This window comes from Choloepus didactylus, chromosome 2, assembly GCF_015220235.1.
Source record: "Choloepus didactylus isolate mChoDid1 chromosome 2, mChoDid1.pri, whole genome shotgun sequence".
Classification (NCBI taxonomy): domain Eukaryota; kingdom Metazoa; phylum Chordata; class Mammalia; order Pilosa; family Megalonychidae; genus Choloepus; species Choloepus didactylus.
The window spans coordinates 109,433,441-109,451,158 of record NC_051308.1 but is presented as its reverse complement, the minus strand read 5'-3'; the positions used below and the strand labels follow the sequence as shown (position 1 = coordinate 109,451,158).

At 53.3% G+C, this 17,718-nt stretch overlaps 1 protein-coding gene across 11 annotated transcripts in view; it reads right to left on the bottom strand.

Moving 5' to 3' along the window:
- The window catches only part of ARHGEF2 (Rho/Rac guanine nucleotide exchange factor 2), a 38,022-nt gene that overhangs the window by 4,648 nt on the left and 15,656 nt on the right, over positions 1-17,718 (bottom strand). For 5 of the 11 annotated variants that reach the window (XR_005215208.1, XR_005215207.1, XM_037825755.1 and 2 more), the window contains 18 exons: positions 12,108-12,252; positions 9,878-9,945; positions 9,489-9,552; positions 8,724-8,853; positions 8,399-8,508; positions 8,105-8,251; positions 7,393-7,643; positions 7,059-7,184; positions 6,532-6,649; positions 6,099-6,347; positions 4,351-4,427; positions 3,747-3,916; positions 2,421-2,488; positions 1,204-1,404; positions 691-810; positions 492-559; positions 304-339; positions 50-100 (listed from right to left, as the gene is read on the bottom strand). Coding sequence is in view for 9 of the 11 variants with exons in the window: in XM_037825755.1 (XP_037681683.1) it covers positions 50-100; positions 304-339; positions 492-559; positions 691-810; positions 1,204-1,404; positions 2,421-2,488; positions 3,747-3,916; positions 4,351-4,427; positions 6,099-6,347; positions 6,532-6,649; positions 7,059-7,184; positions 7,393-7,643; positions 8,105-8,251; positions 8,399-8,508; positions 8,724-8,853; positions 9,489-9,552; positions 9,878-9,945; positions 12,108-12,252 (2,199 nt within the window). In the remaining 2 variants the exon portion in view is untranslated. Of the gene's footprint in view, positions 1-49; positions 101-303; positions 340-491; positions 560-690; positions 811-1,203; positions 1,405-2,420; positions 2,489-3,746; positions 3,917-4,350; positions 4,428-6,098; positions 6,348-6,531; positions 6,650-7,058; positions 7,185-7,392; positions 7,644-8,104; positions 8,252-8,398; positions 8,509-8,723; positions 8,854-9,488; positions 9,553-9,877; positions 9,946-12,107; positions 12,253-12,487; positions 12,639-14,581; positions 14,952-17,718 lie in introns of those variants that run through there. The other 6 variants (XM_037825762.1, XM_037825760.1, XM_037825761.1 and 3 more) reach the window with 4 other exon arrangements.

Sequence of the window (17,718 nt, the reverse complement as noted above, 5' to 3'; positions counted from 1 at the left end):
TCTTTCTCATTTTAGCCCTTGCCCCTCTGTGGCCTCCCCCCTCACTGACCTGAAGGCCATGCAGAAGTCCGTAGAGATTGACCAGTCGCTGTAATGCCTCCTGAGGACAGAGGAGAGGATGGGAACAGGGCCCAAGCTATAAGGCAGGAGGAAGACTGCCCAGAACTTTAATAAGTACAGGTGTGGGGGCAAGAGGACTCCTGGCACTTTGGGGTGTAGACTCTCCCCGACACCACTCCAAATTGGGCTCCAATTTCTCAGGCTGAGAACACCCTCCCTTCTACCATCAAATTCCCATCTCACCTCCTGGGGAGATCTCAGCTGATTTCCATTTCGATCCTGCAGAAATGACAAGGATGGGGAGTTAGAAGGCCCACAAGTCCCTGATGCCTGCCTGGACAGCTCTGCGCTGTTGTCATCTCAGCTGGTCTAAAGGCCAGCTGTCCCAGTCCCAACCCCTAGGTGAGTCCTGGAACCTCTTTAGCACCCACCTTCTGACTGGAGTCCGAATCGGCTCTACAGAGCTCAATGGAGCCATTGAAGGTTCTGGCCTCACCATCTGTTCAAAGGGGAAAAGTATAGGCTGAGCTCACTTCCCCAGGGCCCTGACACCACTTGATCCCTGGTACCTCCCACCTGTTCTCTTCAGCCCCTCCCACCTACTCCCTGGTCCCCTGCCCTGGCACTCACTGGCAGTGACCCCAGGACTCGTGTTCCCACCGCTGTCCAGTTCCACAGGCGGGGCTGGTTCCCGGGACATTAGGAGGAGCTCTATTCCAGGCCCTACCAGCAGGTCTTTCAGGCCCTCCACTGAGGAGAAAGAGGAAGAGGTAAGGACAGTAGCAGCATAGAGCCCTGAGGGGAGTGGGAGGGGATGGCTCTTACCCAATATGCAAAGAACATTCAGGCATCCCTAGGAATGTTCCCCACCCCAAGGCAGGGAGTCTCACACAACCACATGAGTTAAAGGTCATTAAAGGTGCTTAAGGGGCAACACAGGTATACACAGCATGTGTCCAACAGTAGCAAAAACCAGGCCTCTTTCCCACCTTCCCCAGCACAGCACCTGGCATAGAGCCTGGCACAGAACAGGCCTGTGGGGTTGACACCCCCCTTGTCTGTGTGTGTCCAGGTCTAGTCACATGCCCACCTTCTGTGATGATGGGTGGATGAGGCTGGACTTTTCCCTGGGAACAACCTTACCCTCACGGATGGCATCCTGCAGCAGCCGCTCGCCACGAGGGGACTCAAGGGACTCAGAGCGGAAAAGACCCCTGGGCAGGGTAGGCAGGGGCATCCCACTGCCACCATCCTCTTCTGCCTGGAAATGGGTCATCTCAGCAAATAGCCCAACCTTCTCCTGCAGCAGCTCCACCAGTGCCCGGTCCTTCTGCTGCAGCTCCACTGTGGATAAGGAACAGGTGAGCACAGGGAGGGTCGAGGGACACCCAGAAGAGTCAGTGGAAGGACAGCCCTGGGGAATAGGGGGCCAGGGCTGGGCAGAGTGACAGGACTTTATTTTGTTGTATTTATGAAAAAGAAAAAACAAAACAAAATTTAAAAAAAAAAAACGATTTATTAGGGAAAAAATAACATGCACTTTTATTTTAAAAACAAAAATAAAAAAGGTCCATGGCAGGAATTGCAGGCTATCTACCAGTTTTCATTCATCCCATCTTCCTGAAATTAGAGAATGCCTACAAGTTTCACCTGGGCATGTGGCTGTCCAGTTAAAGACTACATGTTCCAGCCTGCCTTGCAGCTGGACATTGACATGTGACTAAATTCTGCCCAATGGATGCAAGCTCTTCTGGACCTGCCCTTAAAAGAAATGGGTGTTAAATCCTCACAGCTCCCTTGTTCCTTTACTCCTCCGGGTTAGCTGGGATGCAGATGTGACAGTGTGAGCTGGAGTAGCTACTTTGAACCTAGAGATGGAAGTTTCATGTCGAAGATGGCAGAGCTGCCCCACCACCTTGCACTGTCCACCTTGGGCTGTTATGTGGAGAGAAATAATCTTCTATCTTGTTTAAGCAACTGATTTTTGTACAGCAGTTGGCCTTTTTGTTTGGGTGGTTAGATCATACTCTAATCCAAGGCCCTATGGTGGAAAAGTATGTTACTCTCCCAACCTTGGTCTTCCTAGTGCCTCTCCCATAGTATACTATCTTATCTTTCTACAGATATCACACATATACACACAGAACGTACATACATATATCCAACCCCATTATTTTAACACAAATGGGAGCATATACTTTACACTGTTTTAAATCTTACTCTTTTCACTTGACATATTTTGGTTTTGTACCTATGTCAGTCCCCATAGAGTCATCTCATTCTTTTTTATAGTTGCACAGTATTCCACTGTGTGGCTGTACCATGAATTGTGTAAGGAGCTCCTGTAGGTGGGGACTTACTCTTGATTCGTCGCAGGTAAGCCTCATCCTCTGTCTCAATCAGGGGAAAGTCCTCCCTGGATGGGCATCTAGAGAGATAAACAGACCAGGAATTGGCCTTCCCTGGCCCTCTGGAGTCCTATTCTCCTTTCCAAACATGTTCTATGCCTCCCTCTTCCGATAAGACCCATTAGCCCCATGGCCTGGCTTCATTCACTCTTGACCCTCTGTTTTCCTTAGCACTGATCATATGTTTTTCCTTGTATGTGCCTCTCCAAAGGCCACCTGGAGAGGGATAAGTGAAGGTTTTTGCATCAAGCAAACTGCTTCAAATCCTGGCTCCACTACTCACAGGAAGTAACTTCTCTATGTCCTCCCCTGAAAAATGGGGATAACATCTTCCTCACAGGTTTTTCTGGATTAGGATTAAATGAAATAATGTAACAATGCTTTCCATATGGCAGAAGTTCAACAAATTACAATTAATAATGTTAATTATAACTTTCACAATCATAAAGATTAATATTATTAATAAAGAAGCCACTATGGATCTATTGCCAATGGGACAAGTATTTTGAATTGTTTTTCCTAGAACAGGCAGTTCTATATTTTTATGTGTTTTGGAAAAATCTGTTCACAAGTCAAAAATGTAAAAGTGTTTTTAAAAAAATGTTTTACATCTTATAGAGTGGAGAATGCATTCCTTTACAGCTAATATATAGACAATCCTAATTAGAAATAATCTTTAACAATCCATTTCAACATTTATTTTATATGTGCTTTACTTGGCTTTTTTCCCCCATCACAATCAGATACACAGTTGACTGCTTTAAATCTAATGCATGTCCAACAGAAGCTAAAGATTTGCTGCTTTAGCACACTAGATAATGTCCTTCTAGCCTGTACTGTAATGAGTTTGTGAGACTTGCTCCTTTTATCTCTAGTATCAATGCTTTCATTTACCTCTTTTTCATTCATTTTTAGAAAATAGATGTGAAATGCAATCCAATCCAAACAACTGCCTGCTACCTACAGACTAAGACGTTAAAGCAGCTGAGCTGGCGGGCATTATACCACATGACAGCTCAAAGTATTCCTTTGCTTGCCAGCTCATGCCGCTGCATTTGAAAGGTGGTCAGACTTGTCGGTATATACAATATGACTTTACAGGATGTAGGAACATGGGTTGAGTCATCTAGATGAGCCTTGCGCCATCCCATCTCTCCCCCAGCCTCGGCCCCCACCTCTGAATGCGGGTTCTATTCCCAGGGAGTGCTGTGGCCTGGAACGCGGTACAGCAGGTACCCAGAGGCCATGCTCCCGTGCAGGCAGCAGGCACACACTCACACGCGCACGCTCTGCTGAATGACGCGGATCCAAGTGCTCCGGTCATCCCGGGATGCGGTGTGGACCTCATACATCTCCGGGGGAGCCGCGCTGATCAGAAACATGCCCTTCTCCTGGTTGGCGATGTCCCGGACTATTAGATTCTGCAGTGATACCACTGAGGGCTTGTCCTGCGGGTCAGGGGGAAGGAAGGATTATGCCTAGGAATCCCAACCCTTGGATAGCTGGGTCTTCAGTCTTTCCAGAATGCTGAAAGGACTGAAGGAAGAGTTGACCTATAGTACAAGTTAAGGGCCCAGGCTTTGGAGCCAGCCAGAGAGGACTCAGAATGTGACCCTTGGCAAATTATTTAATTAGCTTTAAACTTTACTTACCTCATTGGCAAAATGAGGATGATAATAATAGACCTTTCTCATAGGTGTAAAAGTGCCTGCACACAGTAGCAATGCCTCTTGGGAACTCTCATTTATTATTATGTTGTAGTAATAGTTATAAAGTTGTTTGACTCTGGAGGACTCCAGGGTTCTTTTTGGCTTAGGCAGGAAAGCAAAGAGGACCTGAGACACCTATCTGTGCTGAGAAAGGGGAAGGAGGAGCGTCTCACCAGGGCAGGAAAGATGTACTTCTGGTCCTTCTCCTGGAGAAACACCAGCACATCTGTCATCAGCAGCATCAGCACATCTGTCAAGCAGAAAAAAGCGGAAGGATGGTCAGCACTAGAGGGTCTGAGCAGTTGGGTTTCCCTCTCTCTCAAGGATCAGGCCTACCCCTTCACGTTAGAATTCGATTCCTCTCTTCTTGATCGTTCTTCCCTTATTTGCTCATTCCAACTTTTCAGACCTCCCACCTCCCTATTCTTATGGCTCAGAAATGGGGGAAAAAAAAAAAAAAATGCATGTGTTATCAGATGAAGCATCTTCTTAAGCCAGAAGGAGCCTCAAGGGCCTCCTTACCCAACTGATGTAAGTTTCTTCACTTGGGGCCTACAGACCCTTAGGATATGCACTGCTGGGCTCGGGGGCTCTGAAAACCCTCTGAAATTGCACAAATAATTTTATGTATTAACATATATGTGTATTTTTCTGGGTAAAAGGGTCCAGAATTTTTGTGAACATCAAAAAGAATTCCCAGAGCAGTAAGGGCCATCCTTTTGCAGCCTTCCAGAAGTTTCCATGTCTAACAACTAACTTAAGACCTTTTGGATACCTGACCCAAATCTTCCTGCCCCAGCATGTTCCCACTTCTCAGGCTGTGCTCGTGGGGAGGGAGAGCCGGTGTCCTTCCTTTGAAGGACTGAAGGACACCCTCCCCCATCCATCCATCTCTCCCAAGGCTGAATAATCCCATCTTCTTCGACCCTACCAGGCTCCTCCTTCACTTTCCTTCTTGAAGAGCCCCTCCCTTTAAGCTCTCAGATCCTATGGGGTCCTGCATTTTAAGACTGAGGGAGGAAACGAAGGTCAATTCCATAAAACTTGGATGTCACAGTCATGAAAATGAACACTCACCCTTTGCCCTTGGGGATCTTACTGAGCTGTGGGCACACAGAAGGGGAGGGGTTTTGCTAAATGCTTCAGAAATAAAGCTCTCCAGCCTTGCTATTTTTAACCCCCCATGGTTTATATTCTTAGCTGCTGTGTGGGAGGGATGGGAAGGAGAGAAAGGGATGAAGGAAAAAGGCTGGTAAAGACTGACAATATCCAAGCCTATAGACTAGGGTTTTCGTAACAGGCTCCAGCCTCTGGTATCACAGTTTACTTCTGTCCCTCATTCCACACACCCAAAGCCAAGGCTGCAATATCTTGCCTTGATTTAGGTAGGAAAGACTTTCCCAGCACAAATAAATTCTGGGAAGACAGCGTGGGAAAGTGTGCCCCACTCCCAACATATCCTCTCTGCAATTTTCTCTCTCTCTTTTTTTTGGCCCTGCCCATCCTTCACTGGGTTCAGTCCCCTCCTCTGGGCCGTCCCCGGCAATGCTCTCAAAGCTTCTCCCCATTCACTAGCCCTGACAGCTGAGATTCCAGCTGGTAGAAATCAACTGCCCCGATTTTATCTTCTGGTCTAGAAGTTTCTCTGTCTGCCTTATCAAACTGGTAGCTCTCTGGGGATGAAAGGACCAAAGAAATTAATAAATACTGATATGGAAATCTCTGTATGCTCCATGCAGTTAAATCCAGAATTCAAACTTTTGTTGCAACAGAGACCATGCTTTTTCCCCCCACTGGACTACACGGACTACACCCTGGGTGTAGGGCTGCAGATAGAGAGGTCAGAAGAGTTGGATGCTTTTTCCTCTCTCTATCTGACTCTGGACCCTTGCCCACCTGGCCTGTCAAGCAGACCACTGACCTTTGAAGCGTCCAGTCGCTGTCTTCCAGAGCAGGCAGCCATCATGGATGAGCTTACGCCGCAGAAGCTCCTCCCGGCCAAAGGGGCCCTTGCCAGGCACTGGGGTCTGGGCCCGGGGGTCCATACGGTTGTAGATCTCCTGCAGGCGGGCCCCCTTCTCCAGCTCGTGCACGTCCTGGTCCACGTTGGACAGCAGCTCCTTCACTAGCCCCAGTGCCATCGTCAAGTCCTGGCGTTCCTCCTCAATCCCTGGCACCAGGGGTTTGGGATGGGGGTGGCTCAGCCAGCTGCCTTCCAGCCCCCATTCCCATCTTGCCTCAATTCAGCCTTCAGAGGCTGCCTAGGGTCCCCCAGTTAGACCCTCCCCCTTCCCTTGGTCATCCCAAGCCTTTCCTCGCCCCGCATCGCCTTCTCCCGCCACCCGCCTGCTCACCGTGGGAGTGCTGCAGGATGCGGCTGATGAGCACCGGGTACTTGGTGATGCGCTGCGTCACCAGCAGGATGCACTCCTGCACCCCGTGCCGCTTCAGCACAGCTGAGCGGGTCACCTTCTGCAAGGAAAGGGGCAGGGTTCAGGGCCAGAATGGGCCAGAGGGGAGGCCTCAGGGACCTCACAGGGCAAGAGAAAGAGCACTGGACTTAGAGCTGGTGCCAGTCCTGCCATGGCCATTATATGCCTCGCCCTTGTCTGGATGAGGCATCTGCATCTGGAAAACTGGGATAATGATGCCAATGGACTGTTGCAAGGACCAACTAAGACAAAGGAGTGAAAAGTGCCTAGGAGTTACTATGCAGGGCTCCACCGGTATGAGGGATTATTATTGTCAGGATCCACGCATGGATGGGCCCATAAGGGTTGGTAAACTTTTAAACCAAATCCCTGAATCACATGAATGGGGGAGGCTGAGCTTGGGCCATTAGAGGAAGCTCTGAGTGTGGGTCCTGGCGAGGTCTGCTCACCCGGATGAATTGCTGGAAGCGTTTGTCTCGGGCATACAGCTCCTTATAGAGCTTTAAGGCCTTGGTGTGGCGGCTGCAGAACTCCGAGTAGGTCTTACGCATCTGCTCTGCATTGGGGCCTGAGAACTAGAAGTCGGCAGAACAAAGGTAGGTCAGCATATCACCCAAAGCCACGCTCTATCCCCTGGACACACCTCTTGCCTCCTAGCAAACAGGCTGGCTTCCTGCCTCTCCCCAGCTCCCCACCACCCCTTGGAGTTTGGAGGCAAAAGAGGCCCACTCTAATCATACCTCCTTCCATGACAGTGACCCCACAGGTCCTGCCTCTTCCCACCTGGCTGATGAGCAGGTCGCCCAAGCGATGGATGACAAAGTTCCGGGTGCTGCCAGGACACAGGGCCTGGTGTCGGCGTTCTAACAGCTGGCTGAGGAAGCGTGTGTGGATGTCACTGAGCTCATCCACGCAGGGGAACAGGCCCTGGACCACTCCTGGCTCCAGCTGTAGCTCTTCCAGCATCCCCGTGCGGAAGAGGCGGGTCATGATCTTTAGCGTCCGCACATGGTGCAGCTCTGTCTGGATGAGCTCTGTGGGGACAATGGGACATTTGGCCTCTACCCTGGTTTGGCTGTGACAGGGGGAGGAGGGGATTGGGGGCTGAGAAGAGGTTTCCAAGCCCCTTCCAGGTTGCCATTCTGCACTGTTATGATCTTAGATCATTGTCTAATCATTGCATATTTATATGCCTTGCCTCCTCAAGCTGTAAGCAGTTTTAGGGCAAGAACCTATATCCTCCAAAGGACCATGGCTCCTAACACATTACTGAGCAAGAACAGGCAGAGTAAAGACTGAGGATTGGGTTGAAGAAGGGCCTTGGAGACCAATGGTCCCAAGAGGTGGGCAATTTATGTGGTGCCAGGCAGGGGTTCAGGGGTTAGTGGGATGTGAGGGAAAGGGTCTTGAGAGGTGAAGGTGGCAGAAGGAATGACGTAGATAAACAAGGCCAGGTGGAGGAAGAGGAAGGCCAGAGGTGGGCATCTCAGCTCACCATAGATGACGTCCTGTTGCTTCATCACCTCCTTCTTATGCTGCTGCAGGAAGCTGCCATCCACAGCAAGGCTCCAGGAATCAGCCGCAAAGTCCTTCTCATCCATCTCAAAGTCACTCATCAGCTCATTGTAGATCACCTCTGCACCTGGACATTGGTGGGGGAAGCAACTCAGAACCAAATTCTCTTCCCTGGATCCTGGGCGCTTCTCAGCTGCCTCACCTCCCTGCTCTTCCCAGCCTGCCCCCATCAATCCCTCTTCCCCAGGTCTCCCCCAGGCCCAGGCATGTTCACCTTCGTCAATGAGGGACTCCACTGACAGGGTTCGGTTCCGCATGTTGAGGGAGTCTGTGGACTGGGAGAGGATTCGGCGCAACCCCAGAGGAGACTCATCATTGAAGTGTCTGAGGGGAGTGGAGGCAGTCAGTGTCACCCCCACCAGGGCAAGGGATCCCTTCCCAGGTGGGCGACCAAAGCCGGCATCCAGGAGGGAGTCACCCTAAGTTCTCACCTGTCCACAATTCTGAACTGAGGGATGGGGCAGGACCTCTCAGCACCCTGGTCTCTGCCGTCACACTCCTTGCCTGCCTGGCGCCCCCTTCCCCAATCAGAGGCTCACCCAGCAATGTTGGTGGTGGAAACACTCTTGGATAAGGATAAGGAGGAACGGCCACGGCGGGAGCCAAGAAGGGACTGCCGGAAGCTGTCAGACGGGTAGATAGCAGAGCTGGGTCGCTCCCGGGTTGTGGCTGTGAGGGAGAGGAGTCATGGAGAGGTCACTGAGCAGACAAACTTCAAACCCTGCGGCCTTCCCAAGACTTGGGCTTCACAGGCTCCTTTTCTGGAAATGAGGCATCCTCTCTGACCCCACCCCAGTAGAAGAAAGATGGCATTGATAAATGCCATCTGACATTTGTGCAATACTTGCAATGTTTACAAAGAGCTTTCTCTTGTCTTATCTCTTCCCCACAACAAGCCTACAGGCAAATTGAAGCTCAGAAAAGTTAACAGACTTGTCCAGGGTGACTCAGCTAATGGCTGAGCAGAGACTCAGACTCTGGTCATTTTGACTCTGTTACACCAAAGCTGTCTGAACCGACACTGACAGTTGTCACCAATGCTCCCAAAATGCAATGAATGACTGATGATAATAATCCAGGATGCGACCAGCACCCCAAGCCGCCAACTCCATTTGGACTCCCCTGTCCTGCCGAATCTGGACCACCCCTTATGGCATCCACCACCCTCCTCCTTTGGAGGAGAAGAAGGTGCTATGTCTGGGAATGGCCTCAGGGGTAGGGAGTAGGGGACAGCAGAGCCCATGGGCTGAGTGGTTCAGAGTCCAGGGTCTTTTGGGGGGCGCTTCTGCTCCCCGACTACTCACTCTTACTGCGAAGCGAAACAGACTGCAAGGCAGTGTTGTTCTTCAGCAGGGCGGCTTTCTGTTGCTGTGAAACAAAGAGCAAGAGAGACACCAAGAAGAGCTGTCATCCAAAGGGCACCCCACAGGCCCAGGGCAGGTGCTGGAGCTGGGCGCCTGGGCACCTCGGGAGAAAGCTGGCACTGTGATCAGGGGCACCAGGGTAGCTGAGCCCAGTGCGGGGGGATCTGTCGACAGCAGAAGGCCTGGCCCTCACAGGGCCTGGGCCTGGGCTGCCATAGGTGGGGAGAGGGGTTGAGGAACACAGGGTAGGGAATGAAAGGGAAAGGCACACGGGCACCGCACACTCACTACCCTTCTCCCCCAGCCCTTTACCCGCCCTGCCATCTCACCTTCTGCTTGACCTTGGTACAGTTGGCGAGGGTGTCTTTACAGCGGTTGTGGATAGTCACATTGCAGGCTGGGAGGGTGGGGTAGAGAGGGTGAAGGGAGGGCCGGGTGGTATGGGGGGGACACACCCACATGCAGACACCCATCTCCCCCTGGCCACATGGTCCTCGGAGACTCCCTGCTCCCCCACTCCCAGGCTTCTGGGCCATTACCACATCCCAGGCCTTCTCCTCCCACCTCCCCCTTCCTCCAAGCAGGAAATGAAGTGAGAAGGGGGCTAGGTGCTGAACATTACTAAGCAATCAGGAGTGGGGGAAAGCCTGACTTGAAGATGACCTGGCTAGGGGGAAGAAAGGACACTGGCTGCCAGAGATGGGCTCAAGAAGCACAGAGGTGGTTGTGAATGGAGATGGACTAGAGGGCCCCATAGCACAGAAGGGAGCTCAGGGGCAGCTGGGATGGGGGCTGAGGAGCAGCGAGAGAAAAATGAAATATTTCTGAGCATTCATTTAATCCTAACAACCCATCAAGGTGGAGTCAATCAACCTCATTTTACAGATGAGAAACCTGTCCTAGGGAGGTTAAATCATCTGCCAGAGGCCACACAGCTAATGGTACAGCCAGGATTTGAACTCAGGCCTGCCTGGATCCAAAGACCACGCTCTTTCCGTCCAAAGACACATATGCCCAAGATCTCTGGCTAGGCCAAAGCTGCTTAAGGATTCACTGAAAGAGTGGGGATGGGCCATGCCCTGCCCTGTCCCTGTCCCCCAAGCCTGCCTGCTATGACTCCAGTCAGTCTCCCTTCTCCCCTCCAGGCCCAGGGAGTACACTGTTCCCCAACTCAAGCAAACCCCAGATCCCACACTCCATCTGCCTCTCCCCTAATCCCCGCCTGCCTTGCCATGGGGTAGGAGAGAGGAGGAGAGGAAAGGAGTAGTCACCAAGCCTCGGCACTGGGACCACTGGCCGTCCCTTCCCCACAGGCACTCTGTCCTCGGCCTTCTCCAGCTGCCCCACCCCTGTCCAACACAGGAAACTTTGCTAACCCCTTCAGACAATACCCAGCACCATGCTCACTTCCACAAATACAAGGCACGCAGGGTGGAGCAGAAGGGGCCAGACAGAAATGGGGGCTGGGGCTGCTCCCACCACCCTGGAGCTCCCTTCTCCTACCCCCACCACCCAGTGTCTCTGGATTGAACCCCCGCTTTCCACCTGCTCTCAAAATAGCGCTGCCCGCCTCCCCCGTTCCCCTGGCAACAAGCTTCCAGATTGGGAATTCTGTCAGGTCTCTAGAGGGATCTAGATTGGGGTTCCCCTCCTCATCCTCCTAACTCTAAATTGAGCACTGAGGAAGTAGGGAGACCTCACTTATTCTTCCTGGGGGTTCCTTCCCCAGGTTCTGCAGGAATTTAGAGGCTAGAGCTCTTGTCCCACCATCCAGCAGCAGGTCACAAATATCTTCTATCCTGCTCCAGTCAGAAGCACATCTCTTTGCCATAAATTCAGGAGGAACTGGCAGGGGCAGGGGCAGGGGCAGGAGCCCTCTGTATAGGCATCTTGGGAAGGACGGAATTCCCTTCTCACATTCCGTAAATACAGGGCTACCCTCACATGTGAGAGAATGTCAGGAGTTCTAACCCCTACTCCCTCGACACACACACACACACACACACACACACACACATTCCTACTGCATCTTTCTCATTGGGAAGTCAGACTAGAAACGTTAAGGTGGAGGGTCCTAATCCCATACTTTGCCTCAAAGCGCAGAAACGCCAGGCTCTGCCCTCTGGCAGGACAAGGGGACCCTAAAGTCCTGAATGGCCAGTTCTGCCCAGGAAGATGGGCAGAACCAGCTGCAAGGCTGGCAGCTTTCGGCTCAGCTCCCCTACCCACCCTTCCCCCTAACACTCCTGTTCCTTCTAACCCTCGGCAGCTGTTGTGGGAGCCAGGGGCATGCCCAGTGGACAACAGCTGCAAGGGGGGCCACTCCTTCCCCCACGTTCCCCAAGAGCCCTTCCCTGCTTATGCCACCTTCCTTCTTCTGCCATATTCCAACGGCCACCACCCCTCAGCGTGAGGAAGGGGAGCAAGGGATCAAGTGTCTGGCCCTGGCACTTGGGCCCAGCAGGGTCCACAGAGGACAGCAACCCTTATGGACTCAGGGCAGGACGGACAGATGGAAAGATTAGGGTCAGAGTGACATTCAGGACCCAAACAACTTACTTGGGCAGATGAGGGCTTCCTTGGCCGTGATGCTCTTGTTACAGGCATAGCACATGGTCATGCCCGAAACGGAGATGGTGGTGAAGAGGTGCCCGTTGGTGTAGCGGGCATCCTTGGCTTCCTTCATCTTCTCCTTTTCCCGGTTCTGTGGAAGGGGTGAGAGACAGGAAGTGAGGCTGGAAGATTCCAGGGTGCCTGAGGAGTCCAGAGAGACAGTCTGGGGGCAGAGTCAAGGGAGAAGTGCTGGCCTTGAGATGCTAGAAAGATCCCAGTTGCTGAAGCGGAGCCGGCCACGAGGCTGTCAGAGGCAGCCATCTGGGAGCAACCAGGCCGGACTCTGATGCGGCCAGCCCTGCGGGGCCTCTGGGTCCCTGCCCTACCTGGCCCCTGCGGCTGGGCTGCCTCCTGTGGCCACTCATCTCCCCGGCTCCAGACCTCCGCGTCCTCACTCCACCTCCCGGCCCCAGCTCTGCTCGCCCCCGAGCTGCTGTACTCTCTCCTCTGCACCGGGTGGGGGGGAAGATGCGCAGAGAGGAGGGGAGAGCAGGCGAAGCAGAGGGTGCCAGCTCACCAGCGCTTTCAAATCTATGGGAGTTAGCTCCTCTCATAACCATGACAACCAGTGTCGGAGCCGCTGTCTCCGTGGCAGTCACGGGGGGTGGGGGGGTAGGGCTGTGCTGGGGGGCGGGCGGTAGGAGATCCCCTTATTAGACCGGCGGAAGGGGGCAAAAAGCTTCCACTGCCGTCCCCAACCCACAGGTCAGGATCCCAAACCCCTAACTCTTCCACAAACACTCAAACGACAAACCCGGGGCCTCCCCCAATGTCCTCCATTAACCTCCAGGTAGGAGGAGCCTAGTTTGGGGCTCAGGTCACTCCTCTTCTCTGGGATCTTTTAGGGAAGGAAACTCGGGTGTTCCTGGCAGGAAGTCTCTCCTACAGTCTAACTTTTAGCCCTTCCCTGTTATCCGTTGCTCCCCTCTCATACTGCCCTCCAGAGACAGAAACCTAGGACAGCTCCCCCTACTCCTCTTCGCCCAATTAGCCTCTCCAACCCAGGAAGTCCCTGCTGATATCTGCCCTCCATCCTCCAGCTACAGTGTCGGTTCTTACGGTTCTGGTCTCTGCAGAGCTGGGGCACAGTGTGTGCCTTCCTCAGAGCCTCCGAGGCTGGGGCTCCACCTCCTCAGCGTTCCCTTCTCCTGCTTCCCCCTGGCCTCTGCACATCAGTCATCCTGACCTCTTTTCTGTCCCACCTCAAGCCCCTGAGTCTCCCACAAACCCTGGGAAGGTGGGAAGATGGGAATACCTTTCTACCCACCTATTCCAGGCCCTTCCTCAGTTGTCTCCTCAGACCCCTGGATTTTTCCTCCATTCTCAGCAGACAGAGAGCAGGACTAGGAGCTGACAAGACCGCTCCTCCCAGAAACCACAGAGCAGGATCCTGACTGCTGAGGATGAAGGTATGAGCCCCAAGTCCTGAGGAACACGGCTGGGGCTCTGGGAGGGAACGATCAGTGCTTGGTGGAGAGCCCTTAGGGGACGCATCCTGACTCACAGCTCCAGCCACCCTAGCAGCATGGGGGAGGGGATGGGATGCATTGGTCCGCAGCTTAGGGTAAAAAAGGGAAGTGTGGGGGGCTGAGTCAGCAGTGCAGGGGCCAGAGGGCACTGGACTGAGGTGTCCTGAGTCTCAGCGCTTCCTGGAGGCCCAAGAGCCTCCTCTCTCCTGCCTCCGCTCAGAGGCTCCAGGTTTGCCTGGTGAGCAGAGCCCAGAGATCCTGAGGTCATTCCCTTTTCTCTCCTCACCCCCACCCCATCCCCTATTTTCCTTTCCTCTTTTCTCCACCTTCTCTCCCCATCTTCTGGTCTCTTTCCTATGCCCTCCCTTTCTGTCTCGTGGTCTCCCTCTGCCTCCCCTTCCTGCTGCCCATCCTTCCCGTCTGCTGCCCTTGGCCTCTCCCTCTCCTCCTCACCGCCAGCCCCACCTTGTCAACCAGCAACTCCTCCTCCTCTTCCTCCTCCTCCTCCTCGGCCTCCTTCCGGAAGCTGACCCACCTCTAACTTTGTAGCCTCCCTCTTTTGCTAGCCCAGCACCTACCTACCTGGACCACTGGAAAATTCTCCTTTTGGTCTAACCTCCATCTATTTTGCTCCAAATTATAGCTCTTTGTTTAGATGGTCAAATCCCTCTGAATAATAGCCTAATAGGGCCCCAAAGACCAAGTCCAAGCATCTTGTCACTGCCCCTGCCCTCCCAGCCTTCTTGATAACACAAATAAAAAGCTCAAGCATTTATTACATTTAAAAAGGAAACAGCATGAAAATAATATGAAAAGAAACAACATCTGTCTGGATCAGCACCAGGTATGAGGGGGCAGGGCTGCAGAACGGCCCTCATGCTGCCACAACCCCCACTGTCCTCACTGATCTCTGCCCCGGCCCTCCACCCTCAGGCCTTCAGGACCACTCACCTGCCCAGCCACCTCTGATGGAAGTGAGGGAAGGAAGGGAGAGAACTGGAGCCACCAGAGGATGGGGCATCAGCGCACCGCAAAGTAACAACCCAGGTACTCTGGGCCGGCCTCCTCCGTCTCCCAACACTCACCCTCTCCGGAAGTGACCCCCACTCGAGGTGGGCCAGCAGCGGGCAGCGGCCACAGCAGCAGCACATCCCGGCACGGGCACAGCCCAGCAGCCAGCAGTCCTGGCACTGCCTAGCGCTATTGTCTGGGAGGCAGCCTGTGCCCGCCCCGGGGCTGGTGAGGGTGGAAGGATGCAGGGCCTGCTCACCAGGGATGCCTGCTCCAGAGACGGAGCGAAAGGGCCTGTTTGGTTCTCTGTCTTACTCTTTTCCAGGTGTTCCCAAGATAAACACATGGGTCCCCCGTTCACCCACTGACAGGCAGGACAGCTCTCTCCTCCACGCCACGATCTGTAGTATTAGTCTACAGTCTACAACACCCACCCCCAGGCCTTGGGGCCCTTCCTGCTTAGTTTACAGCATGTTTCTGTTTCGGTCCTCTGCTGTCTGGCCTCTAGCGTCATTCTGTCTGTCTTTCTCATAAACCCTCGCGGGAAGTCTTTCTTCCTATCCAGTCTTCATCTACACCACCACAAGAGCAAGGATTAAGTGAAAAAAAAACATGTGAAAGCAGACACTCAATACACATTTGGAAATGAAGGGAAAAAGGAAGGAAGAATGGATGGACGGATGGGCACTAAGATGTGGGGTCCCAGCAGGTACCCCCTGCCCCAGCTCTTGGACCCAGCAGGACCCTCAACCCTGTTCTCAGAACCACCACCCCCATTCCTGGTCAGAGCTTCACAGTCGTCATCTCCTCTCCTCTTGTTTCTCTTTCCCTCCCTCCTCCTGAAGGGCTCCCAGACTAGTCTCTTCTAGTTCCTCTGAGCTTAAAGAGTTTCCTCTAGAGGTCCGAGTAGGGCCAACCAAACCCTCCTTCCACGGTCATCCCCGATCTTGGTCACTTCTGGGAAAGAAAAATGGAGTGAATGGCAGAAGGCACTGATGGTGACAGCTCTAAACCTCAAAACCAGAGGCAGCCCCTCTACCTTCTCTCCGCTTTGTCCCTCTGGCTGAGAGAGGAGAACAGTGATGGATAGGAAGAACAAGGCATTACCAAGGCCTGCACTTTAACTTCCTGTGCTCCCCAGTGGGTGGCAGGGGCTGGCAGAACCTACCCAGAAGAGTTAAGAGCTTCTCCAAGGAAGACCTAAGTTCTCAGTGGCCTTCCTCCTCCATCTAGTGTATCCAAACCAAGATCTCTGGGAGACTCACATTCATTCAGAATTGCCCTGCTCAGGCTGCAACTGCTGGCAGACCATTCCTCAAAACAGTCAGGCCCCTGTCTCCATGGTGATAACACTGTAGTCAGAAGATGGCCCCTAGAGGGTTCTGCTGGGGTTCCAGTCACCTGTGGCTCAGTCCTGAAGGGCAGGGTGTGGATCATAGACTGAAAAGGGTTCTGAGTCATGGGGAATGAGCTCTAAGGCTGGGAAATGAAGATGTAGAGGGTTTCTAAGCAGGGACTGAGGAGAGGGCCTGGGATGGTCTCAGTCAGGCCCTGCCCCTTTATGAGCTTCCAGGGACAAGATAAAGGCAGAAGGCCGAGGAGAAGGCCGCCAAACAGAAACGCTAACGTGCCAATCAGAAATAAAGCACAGAAAGACACTACTGAACACACACAAAGGCACTTAATAAATGCTTGCTTAATGGAGATGAGACAGTGGGCCGAGGGGGTGGGCATGCCCGTGAAGCAGAGGAGGGGGGGTCTGAGGAACACAGGGAATAAAATTAGGCTAGAGAAGGGTAAAGGCCCCAAGACCCAGCCATCCTGGAGCCCAGCCTGCCCCCCACACGGCCACACCTGTCAGGCCAGGAGACAGAGGCAGGCAGAAAAGGAGGGGGGTGCAGTGCAAACAGACGGGCGTTTGTGCAGGCAAACAATGGCCGTGCCAGGACTCCCTGCCCTCCTGGCACAGGGCAGGCCGGCTGGGTTGGGAGGGGGGCAGCTGCTGCCTTCAGCCCACCCCACCCCCCAAGGAGACATAAACAAACCCAGAAGGGTCCAGAAAGCTCCTCACAGCCATTTCTCTTACCCGTTCCAGGAACCCTGACGAGTCCACCCACACACCAGAGACTGACACTAAGAAGGGAACTACTTCCTCGTATCCAGATACTCAGCAGGAGCCCCCTACTTTGGTGACTACCTTTCACACCAGCAACCCAGAGACACAGGTGGGGCAGGCACACGCATGCACACACACACAGGTCACATGCACGCACAGTATTTGCACACTCAGGTCTGTCCCCTCTCTGATTCCAAGGTCACGGCTCCAGGGAAGCCACCAGGGCTGAAGTTGGAACCCCTGTGACTCCTTTGGTTGGCCCCAGCAGGTCCTTCACCAGGCACTATCCAAACCCCCTGCAGCCACCCAGTGACTTCCCTAGGTTTCCAGCTCCCTTCCCCCATCCTCGCTTATCCCCTCCCCCTCAGCTTTTCCCCTAACCTTCATGACCCTTAGAATCTTTTCCTATACCCCTAAAAGCCTCAGCCTCCTCAGGAATCCCAATTCCTCAACTCCCTGGCAAAACAACCAGCTTCCTCCTGGGCTCACCCAGCCCTCGTCTTCGGCTCCACTCCTAGCACTGCACACAAAGCCAGCCACCTCTCCATTTCCCAGAACAAAGAAGTAGTCTCTCTCCTCTCTCCCCATTCTACCTGCCTACCACACGCTCCAATACTGGGGGTCCTGGAGATTCCAAGGGGACCCCAGCCTCCAGAGCCACCCCTGGATCTCTGGTCCCTGCCCTCTCCTGGACAGAAAAGGACCCTTTGTTCTGAGGGGAAAGAAGGTTCGAGTTTGGGGGAGGAGAGAGAGGAGCTAAGGAGAGAAAGGGGGCCTGAGGGGTTTGGGGCCTGTGGAGATAGGAAGTAGAGCAGAGAGGATTGAGGGGGTGGAGAACTGAAGAGAGCATGGAAGAAGAGAAATGGAGTGAAAAGAAAAAGGAAACAAGGGGAGTGGGCTACACAGATCCTATGGGGATGGAAAGGAAAAGGGTGGCAGGTGACACTTAAATCCCTCCTCC